General features: G+C 39.7%; 1 protein-coding gene across 1 annotated transcript in view; it reads right to left on the minus strand.

Annotated features, from left to right (window-relative positions):
* Window positions 1-1,487: 1,487 nt before the first annotated feature.
* Window positions 1,488-16,585, minus strand: part of SLC7A9 (solute carrier family 7 member 9) — a 35,305-nt gene continuing 20,207 nt past the window's right edge. The window contains exons 9-12 of the mRNA XM_027079322.1: window positions 13,337-13,433; window positions 12,189-12,338; window positions 3,925-4,099; window positions 1,488-1,858 (exon numbers count right to left, since the gene is read on the minus strand). Coding sequence (XP_026935123.1) covers window positions 1,794-1,858; window positions 3,925-4,099; window positions 12,189-12,338; window positions 13,337-13,433 — 487 coding nt within the window. The 3' untranslated portion in view covers window positions 1,488-1,793. The remainder of the gene's footprint in view (window positions 1,859-3,924; window positions 4,100-12,188; window positions 12,339-13,336; window positions 13,434-16,585) is intronic.

A 16,585-nucleotide genomic window follows, 5' to 3' on the forward strand; every position in this document is an offset into this window, starting at 1 on the left:
GTGTGGGTCTGGCGGCTTTGCCTAGAAGTGGAAAAGAGCATCGGTAGGTTGTTGGAACTGCCCGCAAGATCTTTCTTCTTTTTACACATCAGAAAGCACAGGTGCCCAAGTTTGTGTATGTCCCAGGTATTAAACGAGAGGTAAACTCTCTGTCGTCAAGCTGTCGTGTCCTGTGAGCAGGCGTAGATCACCGTCTGGCTGTCAGTTTCCTAATCTGTAGAATAAGACGTTCAGCTCCTTGTGGGGCCTCACCTGGCCTCGGGGGCCCGAAGCGCTGCTGGGCGGGGTCAGGCCGCTGCCCTCTGGTGGGAGGACGCGGCATCCAGCCTGGACAGCTGCCAGGAGCGCATCCTTGCTGCTGCCGTGACTCCCGTGGGTTAACTGGCAGGTGTCCGATTGGCACATGAAGTGTACGGGGAGTGATTTTCCTTTTTCTTGGCTAAATAGGGCAGGCTCTTTGGGAAGTGTGAAGTGCTGGTGTCTTTGCTGGCAAAGGTCCTGATTCTGCAAAACTCTTTTAATGTCCTCATCCGGTGTACTTCGCTTCCACCGGGAAGGGCTCTGGGTCGGCAGCCAGGCCTCCTGAGCTGCACTGGCTTTCCTTGCGATTGTTAGCCACCTGCAGTGTGTGCTCGGTTGTATTGTCTCTTTCGTAAAGCAGCCCACAATAATAGCAAGCAGTAGAGCTGCACAAACGTGTGTTGCCCACATGCAAATGGCGGGGTCCTGCTCTCAGAGAAGATAGAATACTGATGCTCTCGTGTGGTTCACTACCAGCTAAATGAAAGTACTGGCCAGAGGAGGGTCCATGTTTAAAGTTCAGTTTCTTTTTTGAGACATTTACTGTTATTTGAAGTTCTGAATAACATTTTGTAAGACATAGGACACCGGCTTGTGAAGTGTAAACAATTACTAATTGCTTTTTTTGTTCTCTACTATTAATATGTACTGATCTCACGTTTGGGGGGGAAATTTCTGAAATGCCTGGTAAAAGTACTTTCGTCTCTATGCTTCTAAAATTGCTCACATACTTAGTAAATTTTGGTGTGAGTGTCTTCTGCAGTATATCAATAAAATTTCAGTGTTTTCACAGAAATGTTACTTTTTCCCATTTTTTCACACCGTATTTTGTCAGGAAAATCCATGAGTGCCAAATGCAAAATAGAATTTTATACACCACACTTTCTGGTTTGACCGGAATGCCAGTGAAGGCTGTCAGGGAACCTGCGATGCTGAGCCCCTTGAGCCCCTTGTGGACACAGGCTGCAAATGGTTCCGGACGGCCAGCTTTGCACTGGGGGCCTTGACGTCCAAGCCTGGGACAGACCTGCTACATACCTCCCAGGTGAAATATGGGTAGGTAGTAAAGCATTTGTACTTTAGTATTTTAAAAATCTATCTCAATCAAAGCAAAAGTTCCACCAATTTTATATTTATATATATATATATATATATATACACACACACATATGCACCTTTCTGATCACTGAGTTTAAAGAATTCCCTTTATTGAAGCAGGTGTGATGTGCCCCTTGTTGAAGAGTCACCGTGTGGTGGGGGCCGTTCTGACTCAGCCCTTCCCTGGCCACCAGCCTTCTGCTGGGTTGCATCCTCACCTGCTAACTTCAGCAAACACCCACCCAGAGAGCTAAGGATAGCTAAAAATAACAGTATTATACACATGTGAATACATTTTTTTCTTAAGAAAAACATCAGGAAGAAACAACCACAAATACTGCTTACAAAAATAAATTCTTCACAGCTTAGACTTGGCCACAGGAGGCTGGGCTTTGTCACTCTGGAGCTTCCTCTGGGGGGACGACTTCCATCAGCATCTGAAGGTGCATGGTGAGAGGCTCTGGAGGGAAAAAGTGCAGTCAGAAAACCGTAGTTTAAAATTAGCTTCGCGGGCTTCCCTGGTGGCGCAGTGGTTGAGAGTCCGCCTGCCGATGCAGGGGACACGGGTTCTTGCCCCGGTCCGGGAAGATCCCACATGCCGCAGAGCAGCTGGGCGCGTGAGCCATGGCCGCCGAGCCTGCGCATCCGGAGCCTGTGCTCCGCAACGGGAGAGGCCACAGCAGTGAGAGGCCCGCGTACCGCAAAAAATAAAAAAAAATTAAAATTAGCTTCGCCTTGCTTATCAATGAGCAGTGATATTATTACTACTTCTTGGTGATGTCTCACATCAGAGCCTGTGCTCAGGGGACACAGGTGGGTAGAGGTGGGCAGATCCATCCTGGGAGCTAGGGTGGTTCTTTGGAGATAAGTTATTTCCCATTAAAGCATTAGGAACCTACTAAATATTTTACTGCCACCAAAACATTTACAGGAAAAATATGAATGACTCAGTTATATGTGTATATTCAACTACCACTGACCAAAGATCGAATGTTTGTTTGGTCTGAAGTCACTAAGTCTGCATCTTGTTTAAAATACAGGTTGTTAATTCTTTTTACCTCCTTAATTTTAACTTCTTATTGGTTTCTGTACGGAACAGCTCGGCTAAATATTCTAAAGCTGAGAAATAAGACATATTTCAGGCCTTTAGGTTGTAAGTCATCCTCAGTAGATTCTCTGTCAGTATGATCAAATGCAAGTCCATTTTCAGAGGCATGGGAAAAAGTGGCTGTTTTTCAGGTAGTAATATACCTTTTCTTTCGTTTCTATAGTAGTGTCCCTGCAACCCCTCTCAGCTTCGGGCTTAGATCAGCGTAAAGAGGTTAGGGGTAGAGGGAGCTATTTCGAGAAAGGGGAAAAGTCTTTGGGAAATAATAAAGCCATATTTTGGTTTTGCTGTCCCTTTGGTAATGAACGTGAAACAGATTCTCTGTCTCTTAGAACACCGCTGTCAGGTGAGAGGTGGTACCAGTTTCACAGGTGGGGACACACAGGCAGAGGGAGTGGAGGCAGGCATCCCCGTCGCTGGCGGCTCAGTCTAAATGGAGTCTCAGGGCCAGCTTCCCCCACTTGCAGTTGGGTTTTGCTCTTTGCTACCTTGTATGTCTCCCTAAGTTGTATGCATCTACATAGGGGTGCCTGAGGAATGACTGTACTTCCCTGGTGAGAACGAGCTGAAGGCAGATTTTTCATCACATTTACTCAGGTACTACGTGGCTGCTGTATAGATGCAGGATGAAATTGTACACAGCCCAGTTCCTGCCTCTGGGGAGCTCATGTTTAGGGTGAGGGAGACCAGGCAAGGCTGTGGATCACTGTTGGTCTGGTGAGGGGCTCGGGAGCCTGGCAGGCTTTTGTGAATGGCGTTCCTTGCAGCTGGCTGCGCCGTGTAGAATATAACACACCCTTGGGTGTACTTCAGGGTGCTCTGATGTACTCTGCCGTCACTGCTTGCTTTTTCAAAATGAAAATGGCTAATATAGCTAAACTTTTAAACAACTTGCCTAAAATACACAACGAATCAGTACTGCTGAGTGAAAAGCAAGAGCCGTGGCCTTGGCGTTGGAAGGCTCAGGCCCTCGTCCCAGCTCTCGCATTTTGGGGGTCTCTGGGCTGCTGCTGAGACTCCCAGATGATGTCCGGGTATCAGGCACGAGGCAGTGCTTCGGGTGTGGGATGCACGACAATGTGAATAGGTATTGTCACTACTGACCCGTACACTTAAAAATGGTCAAGATTTATGTTATGTGTATGTTACATTTGAAAAAAAGAAAAAAAAAACGGTGCTTCCTTTTCCTGCTTGTTACAGGAATTGATGGGAACAAAGGAAGAGGCCACAGGTGGACCCCAGAGGTGTCACACTGAGGAGAACAGGTCATGCCTCCTCCCAAAGAGGAGATGAAATTTGTTAGCTGAGCAAGACCCTGTGATAAGAAGGTCCTGGTAGAATCGGGACAGATGAGGCTACAGGATGTCGGGCCTGCCTCACTTTACTAACAGCAAAGCAGTCCCTCAGCTGATACTTACTTGAGATTTTCTGAGCCCATCCAAACTTATAGTAGACAAAAAGGAAATAAAATATAAGGCCGCTCAGCATAAATAACACACAGTAGAGGTACTCCCATGCAGGCTGGCTGATGATTGGGGCCAACACCAAAAACACGGATAAGAGAGTCACCAAGATGGGGATGAAAATGGGCACCTGTAGGCAAAACAGAGTGGTGTCATGATTTGGCCATGTGCATTCATTTCCTTTTTGAAAATTTTCATTCAAAACAAAACACTTGACAGAAAGAAGAATATAATGAACTCCATGTACCCCTCCTCCAGTTTCAATCATTTGTAAGTAAAATTGCCAACCTTAGTTCATCTTTTTCTTTTCCCTAGACTGTAAAGAAAATGCCATCATGTCATTTTACCTGTAAAATACGCGTTATACATCTCTAACTGATGACGACTTTGTTTTTAACATGTTTGTTTGCTCCTCTCTTTATCTTGTCATTAATTCGTAGGAATTGGATGGTTTATCCTATACAGTATCTTCGTTCTAGCTTTGCCTGATAACTTGCTCCTCTGTCCCTCTTGTTTCCTGTAAACCAGTAGTTAGCTGTGGAGGCAAGAATACTTTGTAGCTGGAGCAGTGCACTTCCTCTTGTAACACATCATGAGGCACTTAAGGTCTGACTGTCACACTTTTGAATCCCTAAAGTCCATCAGTGGATTCAGGGGCTGGAGAGGAATCCAGTCCCAGTGGATCTGGATTCACCCATTTCTCCAGGGCGTTTGGTAGGAAATGGCATTTAGAAACCGTAATCTGGGTGGTTGGGAGTACTCAGTGTTCTTTTATAAGGACAGAGAAAAAAATTTTTTTTCAAGAAGGGAAAAAAATTCATAAATTTCTACTGATCGTTTCCGTTCAAATGTAAGATTGCACTTTTTTCCTTACTTTCTCTAGACTTATGCCTTCTTTCCTTATGCTTCTGAAAATCTTCTCAATGGCTTTCACATAATTACTTATTTTATTTATCCTACAATGTGCCTATAATAAACTTCAAAATAACTGTACCAATACTACCACTGTAAGAAGTAGTATGAAGTTTAAGATTTTTTTGCAGTTCTTTTTAACTGCACAGTATAAGCCACAAAGGAGATGCATTCAAAGTCCTGCACTTCAGTTCTAGTGATTATGTTCTCTGTGTGGTTATGTCATCTACTTGTTACAGAGTAAGGTTTCTTTATCTCCATTTGTTTCTAGTTTTTTAGGTTTTTGCTTTTTCCCTTTTTTATTTGATTTTTTTCATATTATAAATTTTTTCTTGATTTTGCTTTATTCTTCCATTATTTCTCTTTCAGAATAAACACACGTATATGCACAAATGTACATACACATGTTCATCTTGCACTCCTCTTACATAAAAGGGAGCAAATGCATAAAACAGTTTTGCGCCTTGCTTTTTTCCATTAATATATTCCAGAGAGTCATAGTACTGTGTAAAATTACTCATCCATTTTTTTACTGCTGCATACCACTCTACTTTGCGGATGTACCAAAACTTATTCAACCAGTCTCCCATCAGTTGACATTTGGGTTGTGTTGAACCTTTTTCTATTACCAATTAATGCAACAAGTAAGCTTATGTATATTTCATATTTTTGTCGACTTCACTTAGGGATGGATTACCTCCAAACAGGATGGCTGGGTCTAAAGGTAAACGCATATGTAATACTGCTGGATATTGCCAGGTTTCCCTCTGTGGTGGCCATACCATTCGTATTCCACTAGCAGTGTTTGAGAAGGCTGTTTCCCCACAGCCTCTCCAGTGGAGTGTGGCCAAACTTTGGGATTTCTGCCCATCTGATAGGCAAGGAATGGTATCTCGTTAGAATTTTGGTGTGCCTTCTCTTCTAAGAAATAAAATTGAGTTTGCTGGGGTGCATTTGGTTCATGTTTAAGTGTCGTTGCATTTTTTCATTGAACTGTCGTTTTATTTTCTTGTGTCCATTTATATCTTGTGTCCATTTCAATTGTTAGTAACTCCCATCTCAATTTTAGTAACTTTAAATTAGGGATATTTATCCTTTTTTTGTGATATTATTGCAGATATTTTCCCCGATATTTTATGTATATGTGTTTTAAACTTCTCTCTTTTTGAATGCATTCATTTTTATTTTGGGGTGGTTAGAGTTGCCCCTTTTTAAAAAATTACTCCTTGATTTTGAGTCATGGGAGAGGTTTTCTTCATTCTTGAATTACAAAGCAATTTATATTTTCTTCATGTATCAGCACCATGATATCTAAATTTTAGAATCTATATATTTTTTTGAATTTCTGAATTTTTTATACAGCAGGTTCTTATTAGTTATCCATGTTATCCATATTAGTGTATACATGTCAATCCCAATCTCCCAGTTCATCCCACCACCACCACCCTCCACCCCCACCCCGCCACTCTCCCCCCTTGGTTTGTTCTCTGCATCCGTGTCTCAATTTTAGAACCTATATTTTAATATTTTTCTTATTTTTAGATTTTCCCTGGCTATTTTGTCTAGTTTGTTCTTCAATATGAACTTTATAATCAACTTGTCGAACTCCAGGAAAAAAAATTAGATGGTGTTTTTGATTGCGATCTCATTAAACATCTAAATTAGTGATGCTGAGTTTCCCTATCCAAGAACATGATGGATTTCCTTTTGTTCAAGTTACCTTTTCTGTCTTTCAGGAGAATTTTACTTTTCTACTGTGATGTCTGACCTCTTGTTAAGTTCATGGCTAGGTGTTTTTTGGTTGGGGGATGAGTTGTTCTCTTTCATTATCTTTTAATTGGATATCGTTTTATAAATGAAGGCTATTGATTACAGTGTGTTAGTTTCATGTCATATTACTTCACTATATTTTCTTATAGTGTTTTCTTTGATCCTTTTGGGTTTTCCAGATGTACAGTTTTATCTTCTTTGAAAGGAGAAAGTTAGACTTTTGAAAGTCTTTTCTAATTCTTATGCTCCACATTGCTTTCTCTTGTTTAATTGCCTTGCTGATATCTTCAGAACAGTCTTAGCTGACAGCAGAAATAGAAGGAAGGCTTTTTTTTTTTTTTCCGCGGTACGCGGGCCTCTCACTGCTGTGGCCTCTCCCGTTGCAGAGCATAGGCTCCGGACGCGCAGGCTCAGCGGCCATGGCTCACGGGCCCAGCCGCTCCGCGGCACGTGGTATCCTCCCAGACCAGGGCACGAACCCGCATCGCCTGCATTGGCAGGCGGACTCTCAACCACTGCGCCACCAGGGTAGCCCAGGAAGGCATTTTCGTCTTCATCTTGGCAGAGATCTTTCTAGTGTTACCTTATCAATTAAAATTGCTTTTTTGCCATAGGGCGTGTTTGTGTGTGCGATCATGCCAAGGAAAAGGTTATAAATTCCTATTTGTGTTTTTATCACTAATGTATGTTGAATTTTATCTGGTGGTTTTTGGCAACTGTGGGAGGTGATTATAGGGGGTTTTACCATAGGTATATTAATATGATGAATTATATCCCCATGAGTTAAATAAATCCAGTTCATTCTAATCTTTAGCCACCCTTGCACAGACCTGACTTAGTCATGATATGTTTTTAATAGAATTGGATTCTATTTGTTAAAATATCTTATTTAAGATTTTTATATCAATATTCAAAAGTGAGATTGGTCTGTGATTTTCTCTTCTCCCCTTTTTTGTGCTATCTTTGCACCGTTTGGTATCAGTGTTATAGTCCATAAAAATAATTTGAAAAATCAATAAAACGTCCTGTAGCTTACCTTAAAAAAAAAAGAGAGAAAGCATAAACACAAAAATAAGAAAAAAAAATGGAGAAATAATCTCCAGAACACAGGAAGGTTTTTTTTTAAATCATAAACTATTTTGTACAACTCTATACAAATAAATTCAAACACCTAGATGAAATGGACAGTTTTCTAGGAAAATATAGTTTACTAAAACTAACCCCAGCAGAATCTGAATTCATGGTGAAATTCTAAAAATCATATAATCCAGTTAAGTGCTTTCTTTATGTTTATTAATTCCTTCTATATCCTTTTGGTTTTCTTTGTTGTTCTTTCTCGTGCCCTTTGAGTTGCCTATTTAATTTGTTTTCGTTTTTGTTGATGTAAGTAATGTAGTGGAACTTCCTTAAAGTGCTGATCATAGATTATACGTCTTGTTTTCATTATTGTTACTTTTAGGAATTTATGTACTTTCATTTCCTATTTCCTTTTGGACCAAAATGTTTAATTTTTAAAATTAATTTCCTGTTTTATTGCATTATAGTCAGAGAATGTGATCTGTATCATTTCTGATTTTTAAAAAAATAAATGTACTTATTTTTTTATTATTTATTGTTTTAGGCTGCGTTGGGTCTTCGCGGGTGCACGTGGGCTTTCTCTGGTTGCAGCGAGCAGGGGCTGCTCTTTGTTGCAGTGCACGGGCTTCTTATTGTGGTGGTTTCTCTTGTTGCAGAGCACGGGCTCTAGGCGCGTGGGCCTTAGTAGTTGTGGCACGTGGGCTCACTATTGTGGCTCATGGGCTCTAGAGCACAGGCTCAGTAGTTGGGGTGCATGGGCTTAGTTGCTCCACAGCATGTGGGATCTTCCCGGACCGGGGCTTGAACCCGTGGCCCCTGCATTGGCAGGCAGATTCCCAACCACTGCGCCACCAGGGAAGCCCCATTTCTGATTTTTTTTAATCAGGGTTTTTCTTTGTGGTATTAAAGATTGTCAGTGGTCAGACCTGTCCCATATGCACTATGTTTGCTATTTGGGGGATTCAGAATTTGAAATGAATCTCTAAGATATACCTTGTTATGTTCTTATAGATCTGCAGTCACTTTTACTAGTGATGTGCCTGGATCTGTCTTGTTCTCAGAGAGATGTTTTAAAGTCTCCTATTAGTGTGTGTGTCTGTTTCTCCTTGTATTTCCTATAGTTTGTTTCGTAGAAGTAATTACTGTGTGGTGTGGTGAATGGGTTTTCATAACTGTTGTCTCTTTATTGTGAATTTTAGCCTTTTGCATTACGAAATGGTCTTTGTCTTGTGTTTCGGGCCTGAGTGCTTGTCTGATAAGATCACAACCCCTGTTTTCTACGTATTTTCATTTGCTCGATTTTTCTTTGCCTATCCTTTTACTTTGCATTTTTCACAGCTCTGTAAACCTGCCTGAAAATTTTTTCTTTTAATGTCTCATTTAAACCCATTTAAACTGAATAAGCTGGTTTATTCATACAACTGGTAAGTTTGGTCTCCATATTGCTTCATATTTCTATATAAAGTACCTTCGACTTACTGTCAGTTTTCTGCCCTTAAAGAGTGACATTCTGTGGGAAAACTCTTCCCGGGGCCTACTTCCTTTAAGTGGGAAAATTACCATGTATCACATGAAACCCCAGACTTCTAACCAGTGTTTTCAGATGTAACAAAAAACAGTAAATGCATATATATATCCAACATGTGTTATACCTGGAAGTAAACTGCTTTAAAAATGACCTCCTGGTGACCAATTAGTATGATTGTTAGTAAATGGTTACCTTTAATGCAATAACATGTTTCCCAACATCTGAGACACACATGCCTCACACTTTCCAATATGCCTCCATACGACTGCGACTTGTGTTGGATTTGGAATGCCATTTGAAACTTTCCTCACACACGTATTAAAAATATTGTATTGCATTTGGGGAATTTAAATATTCTTTTTTTTCCATATAACTATCAACTAGAAATAAGAATATTAAGAGATTCATAGATTCTATAAAGTTTGGGGATGTTAAAAATCAATAAGCAAAAAACAGTAACAACAAAAATCCCTAATAAGCATTCTACCGGGAAAATGTCAACCAGGAAGATATTCTCATTTGTTTCCCTATTCGAGTCTTTATATATAGGTTCTTTTATGATATGGTTTCGTGGATGTGTTTGTGTGTGGGTATGTGTGTTGGATATATCTATCTATAAACACTGTTTTTGTTCTGAGAGTTACCATTATAAATAGTAGGTATTAATACCTTTGTCTACTCTTTTTTAGATATTATCTATAATAAGCAGTAATGAAATAAGCTAGGATTTCTTCTCTTTCCCCCCAGCATCTAATTTTAAATCGTATCCAAAGGCAGAGATACTTTCCTTAACTGGCATACTTTCATATGCTTTCTCTCCCATTTTTGTTGTATTATGTTGTCAGTGCTTAATATTTATATACTGTTTTGCTATCTTTATCTCCCATCATTTAGTCTTAGTTCTTTAATTAAATATATTCACCTTATGCCAATGGCTTTTTGGTTTCTAAAGCTCATTCTCTAGCGATTCCTTAGGTCTCATGTGACAATATATGCTTTGAGTTATTTCGTTGGTAACTTTATTCTTCAAGGTCAATTTGACTGGATATAAAATACTTGACTTACATTTTTTTTCCCTTGAATATCTTAAATAAGTTGCCCACAGTCTTACAGCATGAAGTGTAGCTGATGAGAAGTCTGATGCCTGTATTATTTCCTTTCCTTTATAAGCAAATTGAGGTGAAGGAGGACAGGAAAGGAGAAGTGGATATACCCAAAGCTTTTTTCTTTTTTTTAAAGAAACTCCATAGTTTTATCAGAATGTATTTCTTTGTTGCCCAGTCTAGTTCGGATTTCCCAGTTACACTGTATGCCTTTCAGTGTGTTGGTTCAAGTCTCCCCTCCTTTTGTGGTCTCCCCTCCTACCTTCCCTCACACTTCAGGAAATGTTTCTTGAATCATAGCTTTTAAGCTGTTGGTGGGAATGTAAACTGATACAGCCACTATGGAGAACAGTATGGAGGTTCCTTAAAAAACTAAAAATAGAATTACCATATGATCCAGCAATCCCACTACTGGGCATATACCCAGAGAAAACCACAATTCCAAAAGACACATGCACCCCAATGTTCATTGCAGCACTATTTACAATAGCCAGGTCATGGAAGCAACCTAAATGCCCATCAACAGACGAATGGTTAAAGAAGATGTGGTTCATATGTACAATGGAATATTACTCAGCCATAAAAAGGAACGAAATTGGGTCATTTGTTGAGACGTGGATGGATCTAGAGACTGTCATACAGAGTGAAGTAAGTCACAAAGAGAAAAACCAATATCGTATATTAACGCATATATGTGGAACCTAGAAAATGGTACAGATGAACCGGTTTGCAGGGCAGAAATTGAGACACAGATGTAGAGAACAAATGCATGGACACCAAGGGGGGGAAGTGGCGGGGAGGTGGTGGTGGTGTGATGAATTGGGTGATTGGGATTGACATGTATACACTGATGTGTATAAAACTGATGACTCATAAGAACCTGCTGTATAAAAAGATAGATAAAATTAAATTTAAAAATTAAAAAAAAAAGAATTCTGTTACTTTCATTTTCTTCTTCAAGGACTCCGGTTATACATATGTTAATCTCTTTTTTTTCTTCCTGTCTCCTTACTTCATTATTTTCTCTCAAATCCTTTTTACTTCTGTTTGAGAGATTTTGCGCAGATTAAAAATCTGTGCTACCATAATGACTTTGCCTGCCTGATGCCCCGGTTGAGGTGGCGCTGCCTGATTCCAGCAGGCTGCTCCACGCCTTCTCTGACTCCAGCAACTTGGTGATAGTCAAGCTACTGTGCCAGAAAGACTTTTAACCAGATTTGTGAAACAACGTTCCGAAGCTAAAGACATTATCTTTATTCTTGCACTAGTTACTGGAGCCCTCTTCTTGCCTACCTTTTTCTTACATCTTCACTTGTTATCATAAGAATAAACAGCACAGTTTTTTTTAAAAAGCAAACCAAAAAATCCTGTAACATAATCAAAATAAAATACATCCTTCCTCCTTGATGGTATATGGACCCACACCAGCCATGGAGGGAGGTGGGGAGGAGCCCAAAACAGACTGCAAACACGGACCGTTAGTGGCTGCACGCATAGGAATGGGTCTGGGCCAGAATCAGAAGTCCCCAGCGGTCGACGGAAAGTGTATTCCTGAGGGGTCCTGGAACTCTCAGAACTGGACATCTCACTTTGGTTAGAGAGACAGGTCACAGGTATTGTTGATAACTTTAATAAATTAGATGAATGACTGGATCATAATCTATAATATGAAATGAACTGAAGAGCAAACTCCACTCTAAAGTATGATGTTCAAGAGAAGAGTCAGGTTGAAAATAGAAAGCATGCTCCTAGAAGTTAAAATAGTTACCTCTGCCTGGTTCATTTCAGAAAATCAAAGCCACTTGTGACATCTGGGGAACTAAACCTACCTTGATAGGCCTTTTCAGTTCTTTCCTCGTAAACCTCATCACAACTAGTCCAAAGATCGTCAAGCCATAAAACAGCCATGCAGCAAAACTGAAGTAATTGACTAATGAGTTTATGTCACCAGGGATGATATAAATGATCGCTATGATACCCTAGAAGAAAGAAGAAGGAGTTTTTAGGTCACTCGTACATGAAAACATGAACCTTATCACTTCACAAAAGATGGAAGAAGCCGTTTTTTTCTGTGGATAAACACTTTAATGTGAAAGAAAACTCGTATGTATCCCATTATATTTGGGGTTAAACCAGACTGGTGCTATGACAGCTCTTCGAGGTGTGATGGAAAGGACTTGGAAAATTTGTAGCTCTTTTAAGCAGGGGAGAAACAAAATGTGTATGTATATTGCACCAGCTTCCTAATTATGAACTTTCCTTCCAGAGAGTTTTCACTGGGGGAAAGGGCCCTGCACCATAAAACCCAGACTGTCTAGGTCTGGTCTTGACTGCGTTAGCTGCAGGGTCCTAGACTTGTAATTCCAAGGGCCTTGTAATTCTGGGTTCTTTTTCTCATCTTCAAAGGAAGTAGGCTGACAGAGACTAAGGACTCCCTCTGGGGATGGGAGGAAGAATCTGGCCCTGAGGCTGGGGTGTGGATGGTCCAGAGGTGCCCAAAACAGTTGCATACAGCCAAGGACTATCCCTCACTGAGAAATTCCAATCAGAAGATGTCAAACACCTGTAATTCACAAGGGTCCCATGACTTCTGAATTATTGGACCGTAATGAGAAGCTGTTGTCATTAGCCACCTTGTAAAATGCCTTATTCTCCTTCCTCATAAGCTAGTGGGTTTTTGTACAGTTTGTTACCAGGGACTCAGAACATAAAAATGTACATGTAAGAAGTGTAGAGGGTACAAGCTCAGAAGATTCAAACAGTGTCTTTCGTGGACAAATTCAGAACAAGGAGCAGAAGTTGGGTAAATTATTTGAATTGTTTTGAACTTTTTTATATACCTGTTTATATAACTGAGGGCTGGGGGAACCTGGGTCATTTGAAAATCACTGAGCTTAGTGATCAAGTTTACTTCATCATCCAAACTGAGGGACCCTCTGCCTTAAGGGGGTGTTTTTGTGGCAGAATTCATACTTACATAAAAGATGATGGCAGGGGCTGGAGTGAGGCGCTTGACGCTAACATAAGAGAGCACTTTAAGCATGTGGCCTTCCCGGCCTGCAACGTAAACAAGTCTGAAAGGGCAGTAATAAGGAAGTCAGTCGATGAGGGTGAAGGCTGCTGTATGATCACCGAGCAAGTGTGTCCTGAGCATCACAACCCAGGCCACAGAGAAAGGGACTGAGTTACGACCCTGGTGTCTTCAGGTAGGAGTCTAGCCTCTTGAGATGACTGCGTTTTGCAGAAGTAAGGGAGGTGATTAAATGCATCTTAGAGGAATGCATCCTGGTGCAGTGGGGTCACCTGTGGGGGGTGGGGTGGAGTGGGAGATTGAGGAGCCCCTTTCAAGGAGGAGGTACCTGATCTGAGTACTGAGATTTATGCAAGAAACAAATGTAAGAACTAGTCAAGGGCCTATGGACCTCAGTGCTTGGAGCACCTGACAGAAGCCAACACAGATATGCCTTGCACTTCCTAAATCCAAAGTCTGTATTTTTAAAAAATCAGAAAATCAAGGGTGAGTCAGCAGATGCAAACAAATGGCTGAGCCACCCCGTCCACCCCCCAAGAACTTCTGATGATTCAGGAATCTGAAAAGCTATCTTTAAAATGGTAAAGGAAAAGGAAAGGAGAGCTAAACAGAATTCTTAAGGAAACAAAAAGTTACTTTAATTAAAAATTTAATCAACAACAGACAAATATACAAGTGAAAAAAGTAAAAGCTAGACTGAACATGAAGCATAGAGAAGCGGAAAATGTAGACATGAAATTAAGAGAAGAAGCCTAGGAAGAAGCTCAAGTATATTGAATAGAGTAAGAAATTCAAAGAAGAGCAGAGAGCCTTTACACAATCAAAAAACACTGAGCCTTCAAACTGAATCCTGTTCTAGACAAAAACATACCCAGATATAAACATTAGAGTGGAAGGGAAAAAAATTTAAGCTACTGAATTTAAAAGATAGCTACAAAATTAGGGCAATCAGAACAACAGCCATGGCATGAGAAACACTTTCAAAGTGATGAGGGAAAATTGATTTGACTTTCAGATTAGAATACTACACAGCTAAACTATCATTCAAGACTACTGGCAAAATACATTTGTAGATAATAACTGTGAGACATTTACAGTTCTTCAGTCCTTGTTGGAAACTATTAAAAAATCTACAACCAAAGAGGACACTGAACTGAGAAGGAATTGATTGAAGAAGCAACATTAAGGAAATAGCAGTAAAGCACATTTGGTATGTATGTAAGTATTGGATTTTTTGTTTCTGTCATGATGGACTTTTTTTGGAGGGTTGGTTGGGATTATAAACAAGGTGTAGCTGATACACTAGATGATATGAAAGGGAGAGCCCTTGCGAGAGAGGGAAGAGAACTGAGATAGGCTCTACTAGGTATTCATGTTAAATTTTAAAGGTAATTGCTAAAAGAATAGAAATATAACTTCCATCCACATCAGCAGAAGAAAAAAAAGGAATAAAGGACATTTGATGGTTAATAAATCAGGGTAAGATTTTTTTAAGCCAAGAAAACACAAAGGAATACGTTAGAAATTAATCCAGCAGTAATCACATCCAGTGTGATCAGATTCCACTTGCCCAGCTGGAGACTCTCCGGTTGGGTTTGTTGAAAGAGACACAAGCCACAGCCCATGACACTGAGAAGCAGACAATAAAAGGGATGGGACATGTTACCAAAAGTAGCAGCCTTAAAGACAGCTGATTCAGCAATATCAGTATCAGAATTTAAGGCAAAAGAGGGAGCATTCCTACTGAAAAAGAGAACAGTCAGAAGACATAAAAAACAGAAGCCCTGGGAGACGCAACAGGGAAGACATATGGGAACATATGTTTATGTATGACTGATTCACTTTGTTATAAAGCAGAAACTAACACACCATTGTAAAGCAATTATACCCCAATAAAGATGTTAAAAAAAAAACAAACAAACAAACAAACAAAAAAACAGAAGCCCTTGCAAATATACAGTAAAGGTAGAAGATCAACCATGTACAAAGCTAGTAGGAAGGTTAAAAGACAAAAGTAGTAAAACCATCTATATCCACAATAAGCAGTTAAAGAATACACAAAACAATTAGATGTAAAACACGTCAAAAACAGTAATCGTAAGGGGAGGAATGTATAAATGCAGGGTTGTTAAATGCATCTGAAATTAAGAGATCAGCAATTTAAAACAATCATATATATATAGTTTGCTATATATAAACTTCACATAAATACAAACCAAAAATCTATACTAGATACACACATAAAAAAGAAAAAGGAATTAAAACATAACACTAAAGATAGTCATCTAATCACAAGAGATGAGAACAAAAGAAGGAACAAAAAAGACCTACAAAAACACCCCCCAAATGAATAACAAAATGGCAATAAGAACATACATATCAATAATTGCTTTAAATGTATATGGACTAAATGCTCAAATCAAAAGACACGGCTGAATGGATACAAAAACAAGACCCACATATATGCTGCCTACAAGAGACTCACTTCAGATCTAAAGATACAGATTGAAAGTGAGTGGATGGAAGAAGGTATTCCATGCAAATGGAAATCAAAACAAAAGCTGCATAGCAATACTTATATCAGACAAAATAGACTTTAAAATAAAGACTGTTACAAGAGACAAGGACATTACATAACAATCAAGGGATAAATCCAAGAAGATATAACAATTGTAAATAAATGTGCACTCAACATAGGAGCATCTAGATATATAAAGCAAATATTAACATACATAAAAGGAGAAAATGACAGTAACACAATAATAGTAGGGGACTTAAACACCCCACTTACATCATGGATGGATCATCCAGGCAGAAAATCAATAAGGAAACACTGGCCTTAAGTGACACATTAGACCATATGGACAATATATATAGAACATTCCATCCCAAAACAGCACAATACACATTCTTTTCAGGTGCACATGCACTGTTCTCCAGGAGTGATCACATGCTAGGCCACAAAACAAGCCTTGGTAAATTTAAGAAAATTGAAATCATAGTGAGCATCTTTTCTGACCACAATGCTATGAGACAAATCAACTACAAGAGAAAAACTGAAAAAAACATAAACACGTGGAGGCTAAACAATATGCTACTAAACAACCAGTGGATCACTAAAGAAATCAAAGAGGAAATCAAAAAATACCTGGAGACAAATGAAAATGAAAACACAATGATCCAAAATCTATGGGA

Source organism: Aethalodelphis obliquidens, unplaced genomic scaffold (assembly GCF_003676395.1).
Source record: "Aethalodelphis obliquidens isolate GAN/ISIS:26980383/991018 unplaced genomic scaffold, ASM367639v1 scaffold43, whole genome shotgun sequence".
Lineage (NCBI taxonomy): Eukaryota > Metazoa > Chordata > Mammalia > Artiodactyla > Delphinidae > Aethalodelphis > Aethalodelphis obliquidens.